Source organism: Leucoraja erinacea, chromosome 24 (genome assembly GCF_028641065.1).
Source record: "Leucoraja erinacea ecotype New England chromosome 24, Leri_hhj_1, whole genome shotgun sequence".
NCBI lineage: Eukaryota > Metazoa > Chordata > Chondrichthyes > Rajiformes > Rajidae > Leucoraja > Leucoraja erinaceus.
In genome coordinates this window covers 850,173-876,365 of record NC_073400.1, presented here as the reverse complement: position 1 = coordinate 876,365, position 26,193 = coordinate 850,173, and the positions used below count along the sequence as shown (strand labels likewise).

Below are 26,193 nucleotides of genomic sequence, written 5' to 3'. Positions count from 1 at the left end.
GTTACCTCTCAGATTCCTATTAATTCTTTTTCCCCTTCACCTTAAACCTATGGCCTCTGGCCCTTGATTCACCTACTCTGGGCAAGAGACTGTGCATCTACCTGATCTATTTCTCTCATGATTTTATACACCGCAATAAGATCACCGCTCATCCTCCTGTATTCCAAGGAATATAGACCCAGCCTACTCAAACTCGCCCTATAGCCTAGACCCTCTGGCCGCAGCAACATCCTTGTAAATCTTCACTGTACCCTTTCCAGCTTGACAACATCTTTCCGATAACATGACGCCTAGAACTGAACACGATATTCTAAATGTGGCCTCACAAACGTCGTGTACATCTGCAACATGACCTCCTAACTTCTATACTCAATACTCTGACTGTTGAAGGTCAATGTGCCAAAAGCTTTTTTGACCACTCTACCAACCTGCGACTCGACCTTCAAGGAACCATGCACCTGTACTCCCAGATCCTGCTGCTCTACAACACTCCTCAGAGCCCGACCATTCACTGTGTAGGTCCTGCACATGTTAAACATCCCAAAATGCAACAACTCACATTTCTCTGTATTAAATTCCATCAACCATTCCTCAGCCCACCTGGCCAATCGATCAAGATCTTGTGCAATTTTTTCACAACCATCTTCACTATCTGCAGAGGTACCCACTTTTGTATCATCGGCAAATTTGCTAATTTTGCCGTGTATGTTTTCATCCAAATCATTGATATTAAATCCAAACTGTAATGGTAACAGTAAACTGAACCCTGAGGCACACTAGTCACCGACCTCCAGTCCGGGAAGCAACCTTCCACCATCACCCTCTGCTTCCTTCCATTAAGCCAATTTTCTATCCATTCAGGTATCACTCCTTGGATCCCATGCGATGTAACCTTCCAGTCATTTATAAACTATTAATAAATTGCCAAACACAAATAAAAGCTAAATCCTTTATAGAATTTTTGGTACATGTGTTCAAAACATAAAAATGATCTGCTGAAGTCAGAACAAGTTTATTGACATTGTTTATTAACACGTACGGTGAGATACAGGTGCATTGAAAATCTTACTTGTAGCAGCTGCACAAGCAAAGGTAACAACAAAAGTACAACTCAAAGGTAATATTTATACATAAATTGCATGGAAATTCTAGAAAGGTTGTTCAAAAAAAAAGGCATTGGAATAATGCACGATTTAAAACAAAAAGTTCTATTAATGTTCTATTAGGGTTGTGCAGGTTGGTTCGAGAGCCTGATAGTTGTAAAAAAGTGTCACTTCCTCAACCTGGTGGTGTGGGACTTCAGGCCAACAGCAGCAGTGAGAAGAGAGAATGGCCTGGTAGATGGGGATCCTCGTTGATAGATGCCACTTTCTTGAGGCAGCCTCTCATGCAGATGTTTTAAATGGTGGGGAAGGCTATGCCCATGATGAATCAAATAAAACAAAGTGTTGTTTTAAGGAATGATTAGTGGGAATGGTTACAGAATAAGTGCTTCTCGGCAAATCCTTCTTTGTTTCTGTGATCAGGCTCTGACTGAGTCGAGAGGAATGTATCTGCAATCATTTGTTACAAAAGTATATGAACCAGTGAACACAAATGGAACCCATTTGCTTGGATTGTTAGTTACAGGATGTAGATGGGAAAGCAGATGCAATGTTCATAGTTGGAGGCATTTTACATGGTAAATGGTAGCGAATTAGATATAGATATGCCATTTATTGTCACTATACATGTACAGTGAAACTGAAAGCTGCTCGTACTCAGTGCAACATACAATTTTACACAAAAAACAAGAAACAGAAAAACAAAACAGAAGGGAGATGGGGGGGGGGGGGGGGGAATAGGTGCTTCTACGGCGCTACATACATCTATACATTTCAGATGGAAGTCAGGTTGGGCGGTGTAGTCAGTGCATGAGTCGATTTGAATTTATGGAATATAATTCTCGGGAAGCATCATTCCTGAGTTGTTTGACAAAAGATGCACCTATAGAAGAGGGCAGCAGGTGAACACAAACGCAGGAAGCTGTCTTTGGTGATCTTTTTGCCCTTAAGGCAGCGGGAGGTGTTAGATGTCAGGATGTAGGGAGGGAAAGGGCATGCGCTGTCCTGGTTACCCTAGTCCCTGTCTGCCATGGTGCAGCTGCCATACCATGCTGTAATGCAGTATGTCAGCAGGCTCTCGATGGACGAGCGGTAGAAGGTCAGCAGCAGTTGAGGAATGCAGTTGAACAGAGGGATCTAGGAATAACTGTGCATAGTTCCCTGAAGGTGGAATCTCATGTAGTAGGTAGTAAAGAAAGCTTTTGGTGTGCTGGCCTTTATAAATCAGAGCATTGAGTATAGAAGTTGGGATGTAATGTTAAAATTGTACAAGGCATTGGTGAGGCCAATTCTGGAGTATGGTGTACAATTCTGGTCGCCAAATTATAGGAAAGATGTCAACAAAATAGAGAGAGTACAGAGGAGATTTACTAGAATGTTGCCTGGGTTTCAGCAACTAAGTTACAGAGAAAGGTTGAATAAGTTAGGGCTTTATTCTTTGGAGCGCAGATGGTTAAGGGGGGCCTTGATAGAGGTCTTTAAAATGATGAGAGGGATAGACAGAGTTGATGTGGATATGCGTTTTCCATTGAGAGTAGGGAAGATTCAAACAAGAGGATATGATTTGGGAATTAAGGGACAAAAGTTTAGGGGCAACATGGGGGGGAACTTCTTTACTCAGAGAGTGGTAGCTGTATGGAATGAGCTTCCAGTGGAAGTGGTGAAGGCAGGTTCGTTTTTATCATTTAAAAATAAATTGGGTAGGTATGTGGACGGGAAAAGGAAAGGAGGGTTATGGTCTGAGTGCAGGACTAGGTGAGAGTAAGTGTTCGGCACGGACTAGAAGGGCCGAGGTGGCCTGTTTCCGCGCTGTAATTGTTATATGGTCATATGGTTATGGTTATATGGAGGCAACACCAAACATGGACACTCAGCTTGTTTCAGAAAACGTTCCTGTTAATCCCACTCTACACACCCTATGTCTTGTTTTATTTTTCCTTTGTGTGCATTTATAATCATTTTCTTAATTAACGCATCAGTATTTACACAAAAAACCTCATCACCAATATCTCAGGGTAACCTATATTAAATCAGAATGAACATTAAAAGAGATGAAATAACACCAGTGACAATAACAAATGTCAAATTCAGCTCTTCCCCAACCACACAAAAAAATGTCCTTCCTGTATTTCGAGGGAAGAGTGTGATCAGATGATTCCAGATAAGTACAAACCTCCAAAGTTCTCGATTCAGAAATAGTTTCTTTAGATTGAAAAATTGAACATATCACCATCCTCTTGAGAAAAGTGGAAAAGGAGAAACAAGTGGACTATCAATGTTTCCTGAAATGTATTAGTGAGAAACTGTTGATGTGGGTGGTTACAGATTGATTGCCAATGTTCAGCTGAAGGACCCGGCAGAGATTTGTAAAAGAACAGGTCATGCCTGAAAATCCTGACTGCTTTTTCAAGTAGGGACTAAGCGGGTGGAAAGGCAGATTCTATGATTGTTATTTATTTAGACTTTTATGAATCCATTGAATAAAGTATTTTAGAGTACAGGCAAGTATGCGTTTTTTGTCATTTGGACTTTGAAAGGTTAGACCAAAAAACAATCCTTGAAGGAAAAAACTGGAAGTTGTGAAGCTTCAAAGACACTTGGGTCCTTGTATAACGTCCAAATCTAGTACAGAAATTAGTCAAAAGTGCTAATGAATTGTTTGTATTTGATCCTAGCCTAACTCAGCAGACCAGGCTGCATCTGTGGGATGAGAAACGGAGGCAGTGTTTCGGTCTGAACACTCTTCCATCAGTACTCCTTGGCTCAACACCTTGGGGAGATGTTTTGGTCTTAAAGGGAACTGCGATTTATTAAAAATGCTATCTTAATCGCAGTGTTTGTCCCCTCTATGTCTGGTTTCGCTGGGATTTAGGAGTGAAATCAGGAGTGAAATGATCCCGTGTTCAAGAAGGAACTGCAGATGCTGGAAGATCGAAGGTACACAAAATTGCCGGAGAAACTCAGCGAGCGGGTGCAGCAGCATCTATGGAGCGAAGGAAATAGGCGACGTTCCCTACTGATTGGGTGCCTAGAGCCAGCTAACATGCCATCAGTAAGACCCAAGATTTCAGGAATGAAATTCAGAAATTCAAGCAAAGACGCAGGTAGTTAAAAATATAGAATTCTCCTTAAGTACAAATAACGCAGACAATTGTTAATTTTAAATCTGAAAAATTGATTATTTGTCAACCAAAAAAACCCGTTGCATTTCATGTATCAAACATGATTTTATTAAAAAAACAATTGAAGAAAATGAAATATTTAATCGCCTCGCCCTGTCCCATGTCCCTGTGCAAGTGACGTGAGCAAAGACTATTATTTATTACCCGACGGTTTTATTAATAACAATGTTATCGCGGGTCCTTGAATAATCTCACCGTGTTTTTCAAACATAGCTTCAATTTTGAAAAAAAGATAATCTCTATAAAAGGCATCTCTTGGTTTCCGTTTTCTATTTGTCCTTTAACAATAATTATCAACTCAGTCTGGTACTTCCCTGTAAATCTTTCTTCGTATTTTCCTCATTACTTTTCTGGCTTTTTATATTACACATCGGTGGATTTCATTCGTATGTTTAGTAGCTGTGTGCAGACTTATCCCGCGCCTTCAAAGATGTGTGAATGTGAAGGCTTTATTTCTGTGTTTTATTCCGCTTTAACATTGCTACGTTCACTTTTCATGGCAACACCGCTTCTGGTGGTGTAGTGTCTCGGTCAAGGTCCACACCCACTGCAGCGGTTGATTCCGGGTCTGGAAGGAACAGTTCTCTTTAGTAACTACAATTCCAAGCCCCGTGTCATTCTTTGAAGTTATGACCTATTTAGGCCCCGAACTTACCTCAAGCAAAACAATGATGCCAGCGCCGAATCCCATCCACTTGGACCACATCGCCGCCAGTCTCAGTCCCCAGCACTGCTCCCGCCGTGTGGCCAGCGATATATTCATGCTACCGCCGCCCCTTTGAATCACAAGGGATGTAGTTTCTCACTTTATTCAACACTGTTGATTTACCATCTCGCTTTCCAACTATTGGCCGTGGGTTTGTTAAAACCTTCCCGTTTTGGTGCAATCAGTCCCCAAGACGAGTTTCACAGAACTGGCATCGGTAAGTAACATTTTAACGCACAGCTGATTTGTCCAAAAGGCCAACATTGCGTTGCCATTCTTTGACTTTATGCACTTGTACAGGAATTCAAACGATGGCGTGCTTGAAGCGGGAAAAGATGTCTATGCAACGAGGCCGCTCATGCTCGACTGTAAATTAAATGTTATAAAGTGCGGCTCGTTTTGTGAATGGATGGAAGTTTCCAGTTTTGGTGGAAACTTTTTATACACATCCCCTGTCAGGGGCTGTTCTCCGAATACATATTCATAACCCTTTGTAGAACAATATCTGTAAATGCATGGTATGACCACACCGCGAATGAAAATTAAAACGCTTCAACCAGCTAGTTTTCCTTTCATCGGGACATTTAAATACATTCTATTGTCTAAATGGTGTAAAAGGCAGTTGCACTGCGGCCACAAATGTTTCAGTGGTGTCTTGTTCGGTTGTGCAGTACAACAACAAGCTGAAGGGGAAGAAATATGGTCGGAGAAACTAAGATGAACTCTAAACCCGGCAACTCACAACACTAACCGCAAACTATGATGTGCTGCGGGCTGTGTCTGTGGATGCACTACATCGGTCATCTCGTATTATGATTAGTAATTTATTGTATTATGAGTTATTATCTATTCATCTGTGTAATAATCACTGCGTTTACGGGCCGATAAAGGCACAGCAATAAACAATGTAATTGTTCCCTTGGAGGTACGCGTGACAATTAAACACTCCAAACGCTTACAACTCGCTGCCGACGCATTGAAATCATTTCTATCCATCCACAGTTTCCTAATTGTAGCTGGACAACAAAACAACTCTGACACCATCGTTCTCGGTCCATTTTACCCGGCCTTTCGAAACAACATTGAATAACTGAACGTCATAATTTAAATCGGGCGAAACTAGGAAGAGAATGTATCTCCACCCGCGAGATTATATTCAGAGTTTAATCGGATGGCGATTCTGGCAAATATCCGAGATTTCGGAAAACTAAACTCTCCCTGAATCAAGTTACTTAGAGAATCCCCCCCCCCCCCCCCCCCCCCCCCCCTCCCCGGCGCCAGCCAATTCAGCACACTGTTGGTCGTGGAACTAAAGACGTCGCTGATGATATTTTGCATGTTTGGTGCAGAGTATTGTTCACATTTTACATGAAGTATTCAGTGTTACTCCAGCACTCGGATTATTATTCGTCGTATATTGATTAGCCATATTAATAAAGTACTGGATATACTGTTTGGTTTATTGATCGTGCCATGCTCCAGATACCGGGGCACTCGATCACGAGGGGAGGGGTAAAGTGAACGCTCACTGTCTTTTTCCCAGGGTAGAGGATTCTAAAAGTAGAGGGCATAGACTTAGGATGAGAGGGGTGAGATTTAAGGGGGGACCTCAGATGGTAGTCCATGTAGCTGACTGAGGAAGCTGAGGAAGCGGATACATTTGCGGCTTTTAAAAGACATTTGACAGATAGATGGTAAAGAAGCGTTTAGAGGGATGCAGGCCAAATGGGACTAGCCCAATATGCCAACTTGGTCAGTGTGGATGGAATGGCCTAAGAAGGCCGAATGGCCTGTTTCCGTCCTGTACACCTACGTGACACTATTATCGTAGGTACCTGGATTAGTATGAATAATAGGTAGTACACAAAAATGCTGGAGAAACTCAGCGGGTGCAGCAGCATCTATGGAGCGAATGGAATAAAGGGTTTCGTCCCGAAACGTTGCCTATTTCCTTCGCTCCATAGATGCTGCTGCACCCGCTGCGTTTCTCCAGCATTTTGTGTACCTTCGATTTTCCAGCATCTGCAGTTCCTTCTTAAACACTTAGTATGAATAATGTTTGGGATATTACTGGTTGTGCATTGAAAACTACCAACATGAGACGGAATAGTTGAGACATGCATTCGAATCTTCTTCTTTAAAATGCCTTCAGCTTCGAGGCTCCAGTGTTGGGACTTTGCAATCTGGTTGATGCCTGGGACGGCGGGGAAACGCAAGGGTTAACTGAGGCGGCGAGGGCTGCACGTGATTGGATTTTTGGGCGGTTATGTCACGAATATCTGAAACCTCTTGCCCCAAAAGATGTTATTTAGTAAACAACCGCCCATTTCAGTGACAGGGTGCAGGGGGAGAGGGGAGAGAGAGCGAGAGCGAGAGAGAGAGCGAGGGCACGGGTACGGTGGACGATGAGACAGGAGCAGGGGCCCGGTGAGATGATGATGGAGTCGCGGCTGTGTGCACCGTTCTGCACCCCCTCCAGCCGGCACCTCGCCCACCCCGAGCCCGGCCTCATGGCCTTCTACTCCCGGGACAAACTTCAGGACGCGCACGGTGCCTGGGGAGGCTGCTGCAGGGGCGACAGGGGAACGGGGGCCCGAGATTACCTGTCCGGGGATACTCAGCGCCGGCCAGCGGTGGACAACACGCCCAAGTATGAGGGCGCGGTCACACAGGCGGACGGCGGTACCGAGGGTGAGTCAGTGTCTGTCTACCAGTGGCAGCCAACACTTATCATCGCCTTGTAACTGGTGTCAAACCAAATGCTGCAAGCCCCACAATCGCGCGATGTATTCATAGAGCCATACAGCACGGCCCTTCGGCCCATTCCCTCCATGCTGACTAAGATGCTCCGTCTAAACGCTATGGCGTTTGGCCTATGTCCATCTAAACTTTCCTATCCATGTAAGATCGGATAAACACACAGTGTATGTTGCCCAGAGTAGGGGCATCGAGAACCGGAGGGCGACGAGGAGGAAGATTTACTGGGTACCCGAGGTTTAAGATGAGACGGGCGAGATTTAATAGGAGCATGTCATTGGTTGCATTAGACTTCGGTATGTCCCACTACCACAAGGGTATATTAATTTATTTGTTTGGTATCGTTATATTTATCTGTGTTTAATTACTTTTATGTCTGTGAAAGTGCCGCAAGAAAGGGTTTCACTGTACCCTTGCAGGTACATATGACAATGAAACACTCTTGAGGGACAACTTTGTACACAGAGGCTAGTGGGTGTATGGAACAAGCTGCCAGAGGAGGAAGTCGTGGCAGTGTTGATCGCATCGTTTAAAAACCATCTAGCCAGGCACATGGATGGAGCACGCTTCGAGGGTTATGGGCCAAACGCAGGCAGGAGGGACTAATAGATAGGACATGTTGTTCGGCGTGGCCAAGTTGGGCCGACGGGCCTGTTTCCACGCTGTACGACTCCCTCTAAATATGACATGTCCAAATGACATTTAAATGTATTTAAGAAGGAACTGCAGATGCTGGAAAATCGAAGGTGCACAAAAATGCTGGAGAAACTCAGCGGGTGCAGCAGCATCTATGGAGCGAAGGAAATAGGCAACGTTTCGGGACGAAACGTTGCCTATTTCCTTCGCTCCATAGGTGCTGCTGCACCCGCTGAGTTTCTCCAGCATTTTTGTGTACCTCTGACCTTTAAATGTAGTTACTGTACGTATCTCAATTCCTCATCTGGCAACTTGTTCCGTACACCCACTACCCTCTGTGTGAAACGTTGTCCCTCAAGAGTGTCGCCCTCGTTCTTGTTTCCCAAACTCTGGGAATAAAATAACCTCTGCTTTCACCCTATCGTTTCCCCTCATGATTTTATACAACCCCATAAGACCATCTCCTGCGCTCCAAGGAATAAAGCTATAGCCTGTCCAACCTCTCCCTGGCGTTCTGATTAGTTAGACCAGTACCAAGGAAACCTAAACAATGCTAATATAGAAACATAGAAATTAGGTGCAGGAGTAGGCCATTCGGCCCTTCGAGCCTGCACCGCCATTCAATATGATCATGGCTGATCATCCAACTCAGTATCCCGTACCTGCCTTCTCTCCATACCCCCTGATCCCCTTAGCCACATCTAACTCCCTCTTAAATATAGCCAATGAACTGGCCTCGACTACCCTCTGCGGCAGAGAGTTCCAGAGACTCACCACACTCTGTGTGAAAAAAGTTCTTCTCATCTCGGTTTTAAAGGATTTCCCCCTTATCCTTAAGCTGTGACCCCTTGTCCTGGACTTCCCCAACATCGGGAGCAATCTTCCTGCATCTAGCCTGTCCAACCCTTTAAGAATTTTGTAAGTTTCTATAAGATCCCCTCTCAATCTCCTAAATCCTAGAGAGTATAAACCAAGTCTATCCAGTCTTTCTTCATAAGACAGTCCTGACATTCCAGGAATCAGTCTGGTGAACCGTCTCTGCACTCCCTCTATGGCAATAATGTCCTTCCTCAGATTTGGAGACCAAAACTGCACGCAATACTCCAGGTGTGGTCTCACCAAGACCCTGTACAACTGCAGTAGAACCTCCCTGCTCCTATACTCAAATCCTTTTGCTATGAAAGCTAACGTACCATTCGCTTTCTTCACTATGTAAGAGTACCGGATTTATTAAATGTTTATATTATGGAAACAAGGAAATGATGTTTGCAGGAGTGTGGACTGTTTACAAATTGTGCGCCCAACTCGTTTGTGGGCCTGACTCGTTCATTAGCCCGAATATGCATTGATTACAGCAGATGAAAGCGGGCATTTTATAGCAGTAGTAATATATTTGTTCACATTTGAGTTTTAAACCATTAACGAAAAGCGTTTTACTTCCGAGACGGGTATTATTTATTTGGGTTCCCGAGCGTTTCATTCGAAGGTTTGAGTTACTGGGAAATGGTCATCACTAACTGGAAGGTTAGCAAACATTGTTCATGCAATATAAGTGTGGTCGCTAACTTCAATCGGCGTATATTTGACTTTACAGAAATTGGGTTCATGGTGCCGATTTTATATTGGAACCGAAGGAGTCACTGCACACGATTTAATAGAGGCGGGGGGGGGGGTGGGGGGGGGGGGGGGGGGGGGGGGGGGGGGGGGGGGGGGGGGGGGGATTTACCCGAGGGGTCACTTTTACACACAAAGGATGATGGGTGTATGAAACGAGCTGCCCGATGAAGTAGTTGAGGCGGGTACTATTATAGCATTTAAGAGACATTTGGACAGGTACATGGATAGAAAAGGTTTAAAGAGTTATGGGTCAAGCACAGGCAGGTGGGACTAGTGTAGATGGGGCATGTACGTCGGCGTGGGCAAGTTGGGCCGAAGGGTCTGTTTCCATGCTGTATGACTCTATCACTCTATGACACACATGGCCCGACCAGGATGTCTCACAGCACAGAAGCCACTCGGCCGCCGGGGCCGTACTTCCCCTTTGACAGAGGCATTCGGTTGCCACGTAGCAAAACAACACGTTGACTCGGTTTTCAAGCCGGTTTGAATATCACAGATAACCAGGTGACAAACTCGATGGTTGGCCAAACACGGAATTCCTCGTTTTAAAATGTTCTCCCTGGGCGATTAGATGCCACAGACCGGATTCCGGGCGATTTGCACCCGCTGACAATCCCTGAGCGCACGCATAATACAGAGTGGGAGAGAGATATGTTAGCTAGAGAAGTGTTTCTATATCTAACCGGGGAACTGGTATTTTGGTCACATCTAGTTCCCTCCCACTTGAAGATGACCCTTTCCTCACTCTACTCCCTACACGGAGAGCAGAGAGTGCTTCCTCAAACTTCCTTCCCATGGGATCTGTAGAACGCCGTCCCTTCCTGTTAAATTAGAAAACCCAGCACAGTAGGAGTTTTAGTCTGAAGAAGGGTCCCGATCCGAAACGTTTTCCCCAGAGATGCCGCATGGCCCGCTGAGTGTATACCAGCATCTGCAGTTTTTTTTACTACACAAGTCAAAGTAGGGACGCGATCCATTCCGGCTGCCTGGCCCGCTGAGTTCTTCCAACATTTTGTGTCTTGTTCAGGATAAACTTCGCGCTTCGCAACTTTCTCATGCTGACCAAGATACCCCATCTACACTAGTCCCACATGCCTGTGTTTGGTCCATATCTCTCTAAACCTTTCTTATCCATGTTGTACATATTCAAATGTATTTTAAATGCTGTAATAGTAATTGCCTCAACTACCTCATCTGGCAGCTCATTCCATATACCCATACACATTGTGTGAACAAAATGTCCCTTAAAACTTTCCTCGTTCACCTTACACTTATGTTCTCTGGTTCTTGAATCCCCTACCCTGGATATAAAAGATTATTCGCGTCTACCCTATCTATCCCCTCCTGATTTTATATACTGCTGTAAGGTCACTCCTCACCCCCGTGTGCTCCAAGGAAGAAAGTCCTAGCTTGTCCAAACTATCCCTGTACATCAGGCCTTCGAGTCCTGGTAACTCCAGCCTTTGCTTTTTGATTTCACCTTCCAAGATTGCGCTTCCTAGTTTTGTCATCTCCAATTAAAGATTGTATATAAATGTTGCCACTCTTCATTCTACCGACCACGTGTATCACAGTGCACATTCTGACCTTGAATAACAAGTCATGTTGATGGAGCCTGATTAAGTCCATACAGGGCTGGGGTAACTCGGTGGGTCTGGCAGCATCTCTGGAGAACATGGATAACTGATGTGTTTAAAAAGGAACGGCAGATGCTGGAAAATCGAAGGTACACAAAAAAGCTGGAGAAACTCAGCAGGAGCAGCAGCATCTATGGAGCGAAGGAAATAGGCAACGTTTCGGGCCGAAATCAAGGGGGGGGGGCGCGGAGAATAAAGGAAAAAGAACGAGGAGCCCGAAGGCTGGAGGATGGGAGGAGACAGCAAGGACTAAGAAAATTGGGAGAATTCAATGTTCATGCCCCCAGGATGCAGACTCCCCAAGTGGAATATAGAAACATAGAACATAGAAATTAGGTGCAGGAGTAGGCCATTCGTCCCTTTGAGCCTGCACCGCCATTCAATATGATCATGGCTGATCATCCAACTCAGTATCCCGTACCTGCCTTCTCTCCATACCCCCTGATCCCCTTAGACACAAGGGCCACATCTAACTCCCTCTTAAATATAGCCAATGAACTGGCCTCAACTACCCTCTGTGGCAGAGAGTTCCAGAGATTCACCACTCTCTGTGTGAAAAAAAAGTTCTTCTCGTCTCGGTTTTAAAGGATTCCCCCCTTATCCTTAAGCTGTGACCCCTTGTCCTGGACTTCCCTAACATCGGGAACAACCTTCCTGCATCTAGCCTGTCCAACCCCTTAAGAATTTTGTAAGTTTCCATAAGATCCCCTCTCAATCTCCTAAATTCTAGAGAGTATAAACCAAGTCCATCCAGTCTTTCTTCATAAGACAGTCCTGACATCCCAGGAATCAGTCTGGTGAACCGTCTCTGCACTCCCTCTATGGCAATAATGTCCTTCCTTAGATTTGGAGACCAAAACTGTACGCAATACTCCAGGTGTTGTCTCACCAAGACCCTGTACAACTGCAGTAGAACCTCCCTGCTCCTATACTCAAATCCTTTTGCAATGAAAGCTAACATACCATTCGCTTTCTTTACTGCCTGCTGCACCTGCATGCCTATGAGGTGCTGTTCCTCCAATTTGCGGTGTTGCTCGCTCTGGCCATGGAGGAGACCCAGGACAGAGAGGTCGGATACGGAGTGGGAGGGGGAGTTGTAGTGCTGAGCCACCGGGAGGTCGGGTTGGTTATTGCGGACCGAGCGGAGGTGTTGGGCGAAACGATCGCCCAACCTCCGCTTGGTCTATGGATAACTGATGCTTCCGGACAGGAAATCTCCACTGCAAAATCTCCAAAGTTGAAGAAGGGTTCTGATCTGAAAAGTTATCTATTTATGTTCTACAGAGGCCTGAGTTACTCCAGTACTTCGCGTCTATTTTTCTGTCAGCATCTGCAATTCCTTATGTCTCCATGTCCATTTGAAGTCCATTACCATATTCCTTTGTGTTTGCTGCACTTCCAACTATTGTTAGCATGTGGTCAAAGCCACAGATATAACCATATAACCATATAACAATTACAGCACGGAAACAGGCCATCTCGACCCTTCTAGTCCGTGCCGAACACGTATTTTCCCCTAGTCCCATACACCTGCGCTCAGACCATAACCCTCCATTCCTTTTCCGTCCATATAACTATCCAATTTATTTTTAAATGATAAAAACGAACCTGCCTCCACCACCTTCACTGGAAGCTCATTCCACACAGCCACCACTCTCTGAGTAAAGAAGTTCCCCCTCATGTTACCCCTAAACATCTGTCCCTTAATTCTCAAGTCATGTCCCCTTGTTTGAATCTTCCCTACTCTCAGTGGGAAAAGCTTATCCACGTTCAACCTTTCTCTGTAACTTAGTTGCTGAAACCCAGACAACATTGTGGCTGTACCCCATATCATGAATGCATTCCAAAACTGCAGTAGTCCTAATCCAGGCAGTTAACTTCATCTACACCCATCTACATGTGTGGAATTAAGGGATTAGGGAGTTAAACAAATTTGTTGTCATCAATCTCTTTAACATTCTTAATTATTTGCTACTTCTCTGTGCATGTATTAGATATTACAACTGTACTATTGTCTTATCCTCAGGACTCTGTCCACCAATGTCACCTTCACTGGACAGAAGACATACACATTTGGACACCCAAAAAATGTCATCTTGTGCCACTTGTTGCTGCGGTAGCTATTTTCTCTGTAATTTCTTAATAAATTTGCTTCTGAATTTACTTTCTATCTGTCACATGTAAATTGCATCCGGACTCTATTTTCAAACATGCCCTTCCTTTTGCCTATTTGGCTGGATATATCAGGCTTAGAAATATTTGATGCAGAGAATTTCACAGCACCGAAATGGGCAATTTCAACCCTGTCCTTCTAGCTTATGCTCCATACTACAACACTGTTTCCGCTGATACCATCACTGTCTTTCTAATTCCTCCTCTTTGTACTGTTTTCACTTAATTGATTTAAATCTTTTAATTTGAATTTCACAGCAATTTGCATACATACAATGATAACAGACAGTGACAGTCAAGGCATAATTGTGCAACAGTATGTAAGCGACCCTCAAAGCCCTTACCCTTACCCACCTTCAACCCACCCGAATCAGGTCGGAACCAAACGGGGACAAACAACACTCACATCCGTACACATCCACACAAATATGGGAAGATAAACGAAACAAAAAGTACTAAAACTAAAACTAAAATTTAAAAAAAAAAGAAAAAAAAAAGGGGGGTCACTAATAACAGTAAATAAGTAAGTAATTAAATAAATAAGTGGGGGGTGGGGGGGGGGTTAAGGGGAGAGAGCAGCTGCAGTAGAGCAGGACAATGGTGGAAAGCACTCAGTCCTCTTCCGAGTCCGGGGACAAGTTGAGAGAGTTAACAAATTCCAAGAAAGGGTTCCATGTATCTAGGAATGTCTTGGTAGAGCCTTTGAGAGAGAACCTAAGTTTTTCCAGCTTTAAATTGTAAAGCACCTCCTTAATCCAGCGGGTGTGTGTCGGGGGACAGGTGAGCCTCCAGTTAAGCAAGATCAGTCTCCGGGCTAACAAGGTTGTAAAAGCTAGAACCCGTTTCACCACCGAGGTTGGTGTTGAGAGGGGTACCGGAAATGGCTGACAGTGGGTTTGGAGGAATAGTCTGGCCGTAGGCTCTGCTTATCAAGTCGAAAGCACTCCTCGAAAAGGCTGCTAGCTTAGGGCAAGACCAAAACATATGGCTATGGTTGGCAGGAGATTGATTACATCTGTTGCAGGTGTCCCTAACAGCGGGGTAAATTCTAGATAATCTTGCATTTGTGTAGTGGACTTTGTGAAGGACTTTGCATTGGATTAGGCCATGACGGGCACATATGGAGGAAGAATGGGTCAAATCCAAGGCAGAGTCCCATTGCTGGTCTGTTAGTTTCGTATTCAGCTCACCCTCCCACGCAGCTTTTAATGAGGTATGAGGTTTCAATATAACCGACCCTAACAAGTTATACAAAACAGAGATGCATTTCTTCCGGTTGGGATCTAGAGCTAAGATGGTATCGGTCAGGGTTTCAGGGGGGCGATTTGGGAAATGGGGGAATGTCTTCTTCACAAAATCCCTAATCTGGAAAAAACGAAAAAGGTGGGAGTTTGGGAGGCTATAGTTGGACGAGCGCTCCGCAAAAGACGAAAATATGCCATCCTTGTTTAGGTTTTTGATACTACTGATACCGTTGCTATGCCAGGTTCTGAATGCGTGGTCTGTACTTGAAGGTTTAAAGATGTGGTTTTTAAGCAGTGGGGTCAAGATGGAAGGGCCTTGTAAACCGAACATTTTCCTGAGTTGACTCCATATCTTGAGCGAGAGGGACGCAATTGGGCCTGCACCCGCAGATGTTATAGAAAGGGGGGTTGGGAGCATAGGACAGACCGCAACGGGAGATGTGAACTCGCCTTTTCCACGTGTACCCAGGTCGGTAGGTGGTCGCAATCATCATTCATCCAATACAGGAGTTTTTGCACGTTAGCTGCCCAATAGTATCACTTAATTGCTTTGAGGTTGGACAAACTAGGACTTTATCCCATTGAGTGTAATCTTATAGAGGTGAATAAAATCATGAGAGGCTTCGTTAAGGTGAATGCATAGATTATTATTCCCAGGGTAGGGTAACCTGGAGCTAGAAGGCACAGGTTGAACATGGGAGAGGAAAGATTTAACAGGAACCTGAGGGGCAACTTTTTCACACGGAGAGTGTTGGATACATGGGACGAGTTGCCAGAGGAGGTAATTGAGATGGGTACTACAGCAACACTTAAAGATGTTTGGACAGGTACATAGATAGGAAATATTTACAATGATAGGGACAAAACATGGGCAATGACTTCAGAATTAAGGGACAGAAGTTTAGGGGTAATATGAGGGGGAACTTCTTTACTCAGAGAGTGGTAGCGGTGTGGAATGAGCTTCCAGTGGAAGTGGTGTCGGCAGGTTCATTGGTATCATTTAAAAATAAATTGGATAGGCATATGGATGAGAAGGGAATGGAGGGTTATGGTATGAGTGCAGGCAGGTGGGACTAAGGGAAAAAAGTTGTTCGGCACGGACTTGTAGGGCCGAGATGGCCTGTTTCCGTGCTGTAATTGTTATATGGTTATATGGTTGAATGGGAGTAGTTTAGATAATGTAACTTGGTTGGTATGGATGTGTTGGGCTGAAGGGTCTGTTTTCATGATGTGATGTCTATAGATCTGAATACCTCCAACAATCTGTCCTGCACAAAGCTTCTGAGAATTTCCAGAGATTTAACAAAAATACATTTCTTCACACTTCAATAGTAAATGGCTGCCCTCTTTACATAACACTAGTCTCTCACTGAAAGCTCCCTCATTGGTGGAAACAGTTCCGTATCTATCCTATCACATGTTCTCAGGATGTTATAAACTTCAGTGAGATCTCCACTCATTATTTTATTTTATTTAAATACCGATCCCTCTTCTTTAGCCGCTCAAGATAGGACAAAACTCTCATCCATGGAACCAGTCTAGTGAATCCTATTTGGGCCAGTTCCAATAACAGTACATCCTTTCTTAAAAAGGGAACCAAAATTATCCACAGAATTCCAGATGTGGCCTTCCTTCCTAACCCCTTGTAAATTGTAACAATACTTTCCTATTTTGAAACTTTTTGGAATGAAAGCCAACAGGAAGACAGATAGATGAAGTCTGGTTTCAAGAAAGCATTCCTAACCAAAGGAAGACAATAAACATTTTCAAGCTCATGACATCCATTCCAACAACAACATTTTGGCTAATTTCCATTGATTACAGGGGTATTTTGTTCCATTAGTGTTCACACTCCAATTTGCTCTTTGTTTAAGTTCTAAAAGTATCTACTCCTGCCCTACCTCATCTCATTCCACCTGCAGGACTTCCTAATCCACCATTTATTTTCAATTTTCCCTGACATCTAACGATGCAAATCTCTGCAGCCGCTCCAGCACCAACAATGTTGCCCCATGGTGCTAACTTACTCAGATTCAACCCTGTCCTCAGTTGCTATCTGAGTGGAGTTTGAATGTCTGCAGTGAATGCTTGGGTTTGTGTCTGGTTTCTCCAGCTTCCTCCCATATTTCAAAGACATGCAGATTGGTAGGTTAATTGTCCATTCAAAAATGCCCCATATCTATAGTTGTGTCATACAACCTGAGATAGGGAAGGGGGAAGGTTGATGGCAACATGGGGAGAATAAGTTAGGCTGTGCAAGGTTAGTGTAAATTAATAATGGTCCATATAGACTTAGTGAGCCCTAGGTCCTGTAGTATTTTTCTAAGACTAATTGCACGAGTAAAGAAGTTTCCCCTGAATTCTTTAGTAGTTTATCAGTTGTTATCTTGAATTTCCTAATTTTGATAGAACTGATAGAGATGCTGCCTCACAGCACCAGAGACCCAGCTTCAATTCTAACCTTGGATTTCATCCGGGTGCTCTGGTTCCCTCCCGCATCCCCAGGACGTGCGGGTTTGAGGTTAATTGGCCTCTGTAAATTCCCCCAGTATGTTGAGATTGGATGAGAAAGTAGGATAACATAGAACTAGTGTGACTGGGTGAGTGATGGCCGGTGCGAATGTGGTGGGGCAAAGGGTCTGTTTCAATGCCATATCTTTTAACTAAAGTCTAAATGAATATTGTAAAAGAACATTAACTTTCACTTCAAGGGGGCTTGAAATAAAAAAGGGCCTATACAGCTCTAACCTGTAATAAAACACAAGGAAACACATTGAGGTACAGGGCATAAATCCTCAGGCCTGCTCCACTATTAAACAGCTCACGTGTGATCCGTTGTCCCTGTTATAAATCTATATCCCTTAATCACACCTAAATATCTATTAATATTCATTTATTTCTAGGAACCACACTTAGAAAGTATAAGATGCATGAGAGCATGTTAATTTCTAGCTAATTGTTCCATAGAGAATCCCCAGCATCCTCTTCACGTCAACTTCAGTTTAATTTTTGTGCCTATGATTTGCAATGTGGAACTTGAGCCCATTCAATATCTCGCCCTCCCATTGCATTTAGAATTTTGCATCAACCTGTTAGCTTTATAACCAATGATTTGTTTAAATGCACAACACAAACTCCTGGCATTACTCAATGGGTCAGGCAACATCTGTGGAGGGAAATGGGAAGACGGTGTTTCAGACTGAAGATGAGTCTTGACATGAAACGTCACCTGTCCATTTCTCGCCACAGATGCTGCCTAACCTGTTGATTTACTCCAGCACTTTGTGTTTTACTCAAGATTTCAGCATCCACAGTTCCTTGTGAAACCATGTTTATTTAAATTGGATCATTGGCCTTGATTACTTTACTTACTTCTTTGAATAACTAATTAATTTCTAGTTGCTCAAGCTATTTTAAAGTTCTCATATTATGTTTTAGAAACTATTTAGATCCATCTGACCCACTTTTATATAGTTACTGAGATGGCAGTGAGTTGCCAAAAAGCAACCAGGCCACCTTGGGGAAGAACCTCAGGATCTCCTGCCTGTGGCCTCATTGCTACCAGCAGCTTGACTCTCTCACCCACAGTTCAACCTGGTTTGGAATCTTACAGCTGCATGTGACAAGTGCGACTGGGGGATAAGTGCATGGATACCATTAGGGTGCAGGCCGGATGGAGGGCAAACAAGATAACATCAGGACTAATCCAAATGATATTGAGGCTAAATTATTAAATTATAAGGAATGGTTGCTTCAAAAATGGAAATGTGATCTAATTTTTTGGACTGTTTTCTCTGGAACGTTGGAGTTTGAGGGGAGTCCTGATTGAACTATATACAATTATATGACACTTACATAATGTAGACAGTTAGAACCATTTTAACCATATAATAACCATATAACAATTACAGCACGGAAACAGGCCATCTCGGCCCTACAAGTCCGTGCCGAATAACTTTTTTTCCCCTTAGTCCCACCTGCCTGCACTCATACCATAACCCTCCATTCCCTTCTCATCCATATGCCTATCCAATTTATTTTTAAATTATACCAATGAACCTGCCTCCACCACTTCCACTGGAAGCTCATTCCACACCACCACCACTCTCTGAGTAAAGAAGTTCCCCCTCATATTACCCCTAAACTTCTGTCCCTTAATTCTGAAGTCATGTCCTCTTGTTTGAATCTTCCCTATTCTCAAAGGGAAAAGCTTGTCCACATCAACTCTGTCTATCCCTCTCATCATTTTAAAGACCTCTATCAAGTCCCCCCTTAACCTTCTGTGCTCCAGAGAATAAAGACCTAACTTATTCAACCTATCTCTGTAACTTAGTTGTTGAAACCCAGGCAACATTCTAGTAAATCTCCTCTGTACTCTCTCTATTTTGTTGACATCCTTCCTATAATTGGGCGACCAAAATTGTACACCATACTCCAGATTTGCTCTCACCAATGCCTTGTACAATTTTAACATTACATCCCAGCTTCTATACGCAATGCTCTGATTTATAAAGGCTAGCAGACCAAAAGCTTTCTTTACCACCCTATCTATATGAGATTCCACCTTCAAGGAACTATGCACGGTTATACCCAGATCCCTCTGTTCAACTGTATTCTTCAATTCCCTACCATTTACCATGTACGTCCTATTTTGATTTTCACAAGTTTGAAATGTCAAAGACCAGAGGGCATAGTTTTAAGTTGAGAGGGGCAAAGTTAAGGATGATGTGCAGGGCAAGTTTCTTACACAGTTGATGGTGAGCGCCTGGAATGTGCTGCCAGGGGGGGTGGTGGTGGAGGCAAATATGATAGTGGAGTATTTGAGACTTTTAGACAGACACAACATGCAGGGCATAGAGGGATATGGAACATTTGTAGGCAGTGGAGATTAGTTTAATTTGACATTATGTTCAGGACATACATCGTGGTTCAAAGGGCCTGTTCCTGTGCTGTAACGTTCTATATTCTATGTTCTAATTTAACACAAAACTTAGCAAAGAATTTGGAGAGTTGATAGTAAAAAGGTAATCCTGTTAATGTTGGGTTTGTAGAACATGGGGATAATTTGAGCTAGGCAGAAAGAAGTTGATTTTTTTTCCAAAAGTCTAGAGTTTTCTATTCCAAAATAAAATACCATGACCTCCAAATATGACATAGAGAACTCAGCCATTGATAGGGCTATTTAACCCAACTCATCAACTCCAGGTTTATCTTCCACACAAACTTCCTCAAACAGCCCTCCTGTAATACAGTAACATACCTTCTTCCTCACCCTCATCAACCTCCTTCATTGGTCATGCCTGGAAATGAGGTTCAGATTCCATTAACATTTACATTCAATGGGGTTTATTTGCCTGATGAATTTAGGTGTGTTACAAAACCTACCTGAATCGTGGCTGAGCATCTGCCCTACCCCGTGTGCGTGATTTTGGAGCTGTTTAGAGGGGTCGGGTTTAAAACGCGATTTTTACTAGGCTGTTGCAATCGAAAATGTTCAGCCTAGTAAATCATTAACGGAAAATCGCTGAAAGATCCCGTGGCAAAAGGTATTATTAATTTTTATGGCCTTGTATAATAGTTATAGTAGTTTAAAAATCACTCTCTCAACCCGCAACCTCTCGCAGCCCCAGGGTTTTATAAAGCAAACAATTAAAGGTATGTACCTTATTTTTACATTAAATGGGGCATGTATATAACCCTGTATATAAAGTTTTCTATAGCGAGTAGTTCATTTAGGGCTCTTTATATCCCGCAGTATTTTTCTGGGCATTTGAGGGCACAAATCCAGCGCAATGTGAACGTTCTAAACCAGCGCGTTCACAGGAACCCACTAGAAAGCCGATTTAAATTGACTTTAATTTACAGCAATTGAACACTAAATTCCTTCCATTTGGCCTATAAATTGATGTAAATTAGATTTAAAAATCATGTTTTATTGTGAATTATTTGTGAATATTATTTGGACACTTGGGCTATTTAAAAATGTTAATCATTTATTAAGAAATGGATAAATGTTTAGATCTAGTAATTGAAGTTTGAAATTAGCTACAATTGGGTAACTAACTAATTATATGCTTTAATTTCAGGTCATCCAAGTAAGATTATTTTATATTTGTTTCAGAATGCTTCAATCTATGATAACTGAAAATGTCATTCAGTTCTCTTAATTTTTAAGAAGGTTATGGGCTTTTGACTGTCCACGATCACAGCTTTTTTGTTATGTCCATAGAAAATCAATAGGGAACAAGATGCTAATTTCCGAGTATGAAAATGGCCATAACTTTTTTATTACTTGAGATATGAAAGTGAATTAGGTGTCAAATTAAACTTATTGTTATGCTTTATCTGATGGGATAAATTGCAGACTTGATTTTTTAAATCTCAAAATTTTGTAACATTGCTAATGAATGGTGAGATTATGGAGCTCAGCACTAATAATAATAATAATAATAATATATTTATTGCCATTGCACGTCAGTGCAACGAGATTTAGTTTGCAGCTTCCAACTGATGTAAAAGAAAAGTAAAATAAATAAATAAACTGTGTGACGTGACCATCTGAGGGAGACAGTCCAGGGGGGGTGGGGGGCACTCAGCAGGGCCGGTTCAGAGCCGCTATAGCTCTGGGAATAAAGCTGTTTCTGAGTCTGGAGGTTCGGGCGTAGAAGGCCTTGTAACGTCTGCCGGAGGGAAGTAGTTCGAACAGTCCATTACAGGGGTGTGAGGAGTCTTTATGGATGCTGACGGCCTTCCTGAGGCACCGTGTGTGCTAGATGCCCTCCAAGGCTGGTAGCTCTGTCCCAATGATCCTCTGCACTCTACGGACGACGTGCTGAAGAGCTCTCCTCTCCGCCTCCGTGCAGCTGAGATACCACACAGAGATGCCATACGTTAATATGCTCTCTGTGGTTCAGCTCTTCAGTGAGGAGTGGAGATTAATTATATTGATGACGAATGCAGGAGGTTGGACAGGCATATATTGGGGTTCACAGTGACCAATAAACATGAAGACATGGAAAGGTCAGATGGACTGAATGCCTTTCAATTCAGCCTTCCCAAAAGGTGTGGGGGGGGGGGGGGGGGGGGGGGGTGAGGGGGGTTGCATTAGATTGCAGCACTAAACTAGATAGTGTGGAACCGGCCCTTTTGGCCAACCGTGTCCATAGCAACAAAAAACCCCTATCTAAGCTAATGTTATTTTCCCACGTTTGGTCCATATCCCTCAAAATCTTCCTACCCGTGTTATTGTACCTGCCTCAACTACTTCCTCTGGCAGCTGGCTCCATATACCTTCTGATTGAGTGAAGAAGTTGCCCTTGAGCTTCTTATTAAATCCCCCCCCCCTCACCTTAAACCTATGCCCTCCAGTATTTGATTTCATTTTCTGGCGATGAAGACTCCGTGTATTCACTTTGTCTATTCCCCTCAGGATTTTATACACCTATATAAGATCACCCCTTATCCTCCTGCACTCTAAGGAATAAAGTCACCGCCTGCCCAACACCTCCCTGTAGCTCAGGACTCTGTGTGCTGGCAACAAACACTGTGGTACATTTTCCCGACGCGTCTTCCAGCTTAATAACGCCTTTCCTACCACAGGGTGAACAAACCTGAACACAATACTCCATGTGCAGCCTCATCAATACCTTGTACAACAGCAACACAATGTCACAATTCCTGCACGGTGCTCTGACTGATCAAGGCCAGCGTGGCCTCCTCCAGCGACGCCGCTATGTCGCTCCATCACTTTGTATCTTTGTATCCGCAGTTCCTTGTTATATGTGTATGTATATTTCTCTTAGATTCCTCTGTTCCACAACACTCTCCAGGTCAGTGCCTCGCTACCAAACTTTCACCCTGGGTTGACTTCACAGATGTTTACGAACTTCCCGCACGCACGACCTTGGGTAGATGTACAAGGACCTAATCCTTTCAATAGACCGCTGCACAATAAAATATTCTGCCTGCCCGGAAGTGTGTTTGTTCCAATTGTCAACCCTGCAGTCACAGACAGAGAGCAATGTCTTGAACAGTAACGCTTTTTGTTATTACCGAAGATAGACACAAAATGCTGGAGTAGCTCAGCGGGGGTAGGCAGCATCTCTGGAGAGAAGGAGTAGGATCGGGATTCTTCTTTAGATTGAGAGTCCAGGAAGAGAAAACTAGCGGTTACTGTGTTGGAAGAAACTGTAGACTCTGGATGTTACCCAAGATAGACACAACATGTTAGAGTAACTCAGCGGGTCAGGCAGCATCTCTGGAGAACACGTGTGATCTGTTGCGTAGCCGAAGTTGGCACAGTCTTGACTTCACTTTTACTGTCCGGCTCTGTAAAACATTGTGGCAGAACTGAATGCGGAGGCGACTGTTCAAAATGAAGATGTGTTGGTGTCTTCGCGTTGATTCTCCACATTTCAGCGGCGCCAATACCTGCTGCTAATTTTAACAGCGTGAGGGATAAATATTCTACAATTATACGACAATGTAATGTTACAGATGGATATATTCCACACAAAGAAGCACAATAGATGTGGAAATAGAACTTTATTTTTTAAATAAGACCGACGGCATAAAATCAGATGGTAAATTATTTTGGTGTGCACGCTTTGGTTGGTGGGTCCGGCATAGGGAGAGACTGCGGCATAGGGAGAGACTTCCTCCGGAGTGCTGGGCCGTCGATTTGCAGTGGATGTTCTTAATAATTCACGGCGCATGTGATACTTTATTAGTGTGAGCCAAATTCCTTTATTTTCGGATTTTAAAAATCTGCTTTAGGGGTGGAATGCACCGGGGTGATATTGGGTCGGCCCTCGACTCGCCATCCCCGGGCTCGAGTTTGGCCCTGCGCTATTCCCCCGGTGCCCGCCTTGCCGGGTCAAGTCTTCTGTTTGAGTCCCGGACTCGCCTAACCTGGGGTCCCGGCGCATCCCCGTGATTAATTCACTTCCAAAACAAGGTTCGCATTTGAAAACATCTCCCGCGCACTTTCAGAGCAAAGACGCGACTGTAATGAACACAAATAATGCAATCTATGCCAGGTTTGATATTTTAAATAACCTGCACTGATATCATGTATTTTAATCGCTTTCCAGTTGGGAAGACCCTGACTATGTTAATTTTGTCCAGTTTTGTTTAACATAAATATATTTGTGGCCAATTTTCAGAGCTGAAATGTTATCTTTAGATTTAGATTTCTTATTGTCACGTGTACCGTGGTACAGTGAAAATAAAGTATGTTTTGCATGTTATCCAATCAAATCAGAAAATCAGCCCATGCCAATCATGTACAATGGGTAGAGCGAAGGAAATCAGACAGAGTTGAATATAGTTGTCAGCTTTGTAGCGCTTCAGTTCCAGACATGTGAAGATTTCCCATTGTATCCGCTGTTCTAAATGTTCAGGTCACCCATTTCCTCAAACCAAGCAAACGACAGAAGGTACTAATTAGATTTATTCTGGGAATGTAACAAAGGGCCTCTCGTATTTTCGGTTAAAAAAAACCCCGATGTTAATTTAAAACTAATGAAACATTAAGTTATCAGTTAAAAGAAATTAATTCAGAGCACCAACGCGCGCGTTAGCGCACTTATAAGTCACAAAATATCCTCTCAAATTTACGCTGCGCATCGTGGTGACCGCGCTCCACAATCTGTGAAGGTGATAAACCCAAGATCCGCCTTCTCCCCAAACGAGTGAAAGATATTGGGACAGAGTTCACGGTGAGAGACGGGTGGAACAGCGAGCGAGCGAAATACCCGTGAAACACGTTGAGGTGTCTCAACATAACTTCTGTTTAAAAAAAAAGGACATCTGTTTAAAAAACAAAGAATCAGTTTAAATGCAATATCCAAAAATATATCAACTACTAATAGTGAATGCAACGCGTTTGGCTGAATGACGTTGCGCCGATAACTACGAGTCGTGGACACTTTTTGTCGCGCTCCTTTGCCTACCTAAATAACCCGCTTGGTATTCATTCACCCGCTGGTTTTCTGCCGATAATCCGAGTCAAACCTAGTTTAATTTAGTTTTAATTTTATTGACAATAACTCAAGATTAAAATGCATGGCTCCGTTCGGGACAAATGCTAATTTCTTCTGTAAAGCGGTGGCTGAGTTTGAGCGGTAAGAGAGACATTTGGATACAATAATCAGTCGGCGTGTGGCGATCCCTCGACGTCGAGGATGATGGTCTACGCTCTGTTGTTTTTATGGAGCCTCGGTTGGCTTGAGTCCAATCCTGGCTTTGAAAGTTGTTCGGCATTAGGGACAGGTAATTCCAGACGTTGCTGCGGCCTCTCTTTCCGTTTTATTCTATTTACCTCGATACAGTAATCCCGGCACAGAGGGAGATTCTGCTGGACTCCAAGGTTGCCAGGATCTCTCTCGCCAAATTTAACTATTTACATCGAAGTTTGCGTGTTTGCCGACCTGGATATTGCGGAAATTTATGTTTATTTATTTACTATTTATTCATATTTATTTCTCGTTCTGTGCCGGAAAGTCTACAAGGATGCATTGGATAATTCTACCATGATTGAAATGGCATGTCCACTAAAGCGGGCCCTTTAAAAATGTTAACCTGCCATCAATCACCTTAAATAAACTTGACTGACTGAACCAGCTTGGCACAACAACCGTGGACAGACACAAGGAACTGCAGATGCTGGTTTATAAAATGAAGAAAAAGTGCTGGAGTAACTCAGCCGGTCAGGCAGCATTAATGGAGAGCATGAAGAGGCGATGTTTCGGATCGGGACCCTTCTTTAGACTTTCTTGCCTCTCGCCATAATGTGACAGCTAGTGTATATAAGGTTGGTTCTCAGCGTCAAGTCTGTACGGGACATTGGCGAGAAACGACCCCCGACTAATATCCATCTCCTGCCCACAGCCTGGGTGTAAATGGAATCCCGGTCTCGGGAAGACTGGCGGTGCTGTTTGATTTCAGTTCTCTTGGCTACACGGTCTCAGAAGCAACCCCGCACCAATCCGTTAGATGCGTGCCTCTTTACGCCCGATTTACTCTCAAACAATTGGACAGAAATGGCAATTACTTTTGTAGATTCAGATGATCACAGTGAGCATCGTGTCGCCGGCTTCATGTGGTTTTAATGTTCTAATTCAATGCGGCTAAACA

General features: G+C 43.5%; 1 protein-coding gene across 2 annotated transcripts in view; it reads left to right on the top strand.

Annotated features, from left to right (window-relative positions):
• The first annotated feature begins 3,037 nt into the window (after positions 1 to 3,037).
• The window catches only part of LOC129708557 (homeobox protein aristaless-like 3), a 40,406-nt gene continuing 17,250 nt past the window's right edge, over positions 3,038 to 26,193 (top strand). The window contains exon 1 of one of the 2 annotated variants that reach the window (XM_055654363.1): positions 3,038 to 4,207. In XM_055654363.1, the coding sequence (XP_055510338.1) occupies positions 4,024 to 4,207 (184 nt within the window). In that variant the 5' untranslated portion in view covers positions 3,038 to 4,023. Of the gene's footprint in view, positions 4,208 to 7,309; positions 7,683 to 26,193 lie in introns of those variants that run through there. The other variant, XM_055654362.1, reaches the window with a different exon arrangement.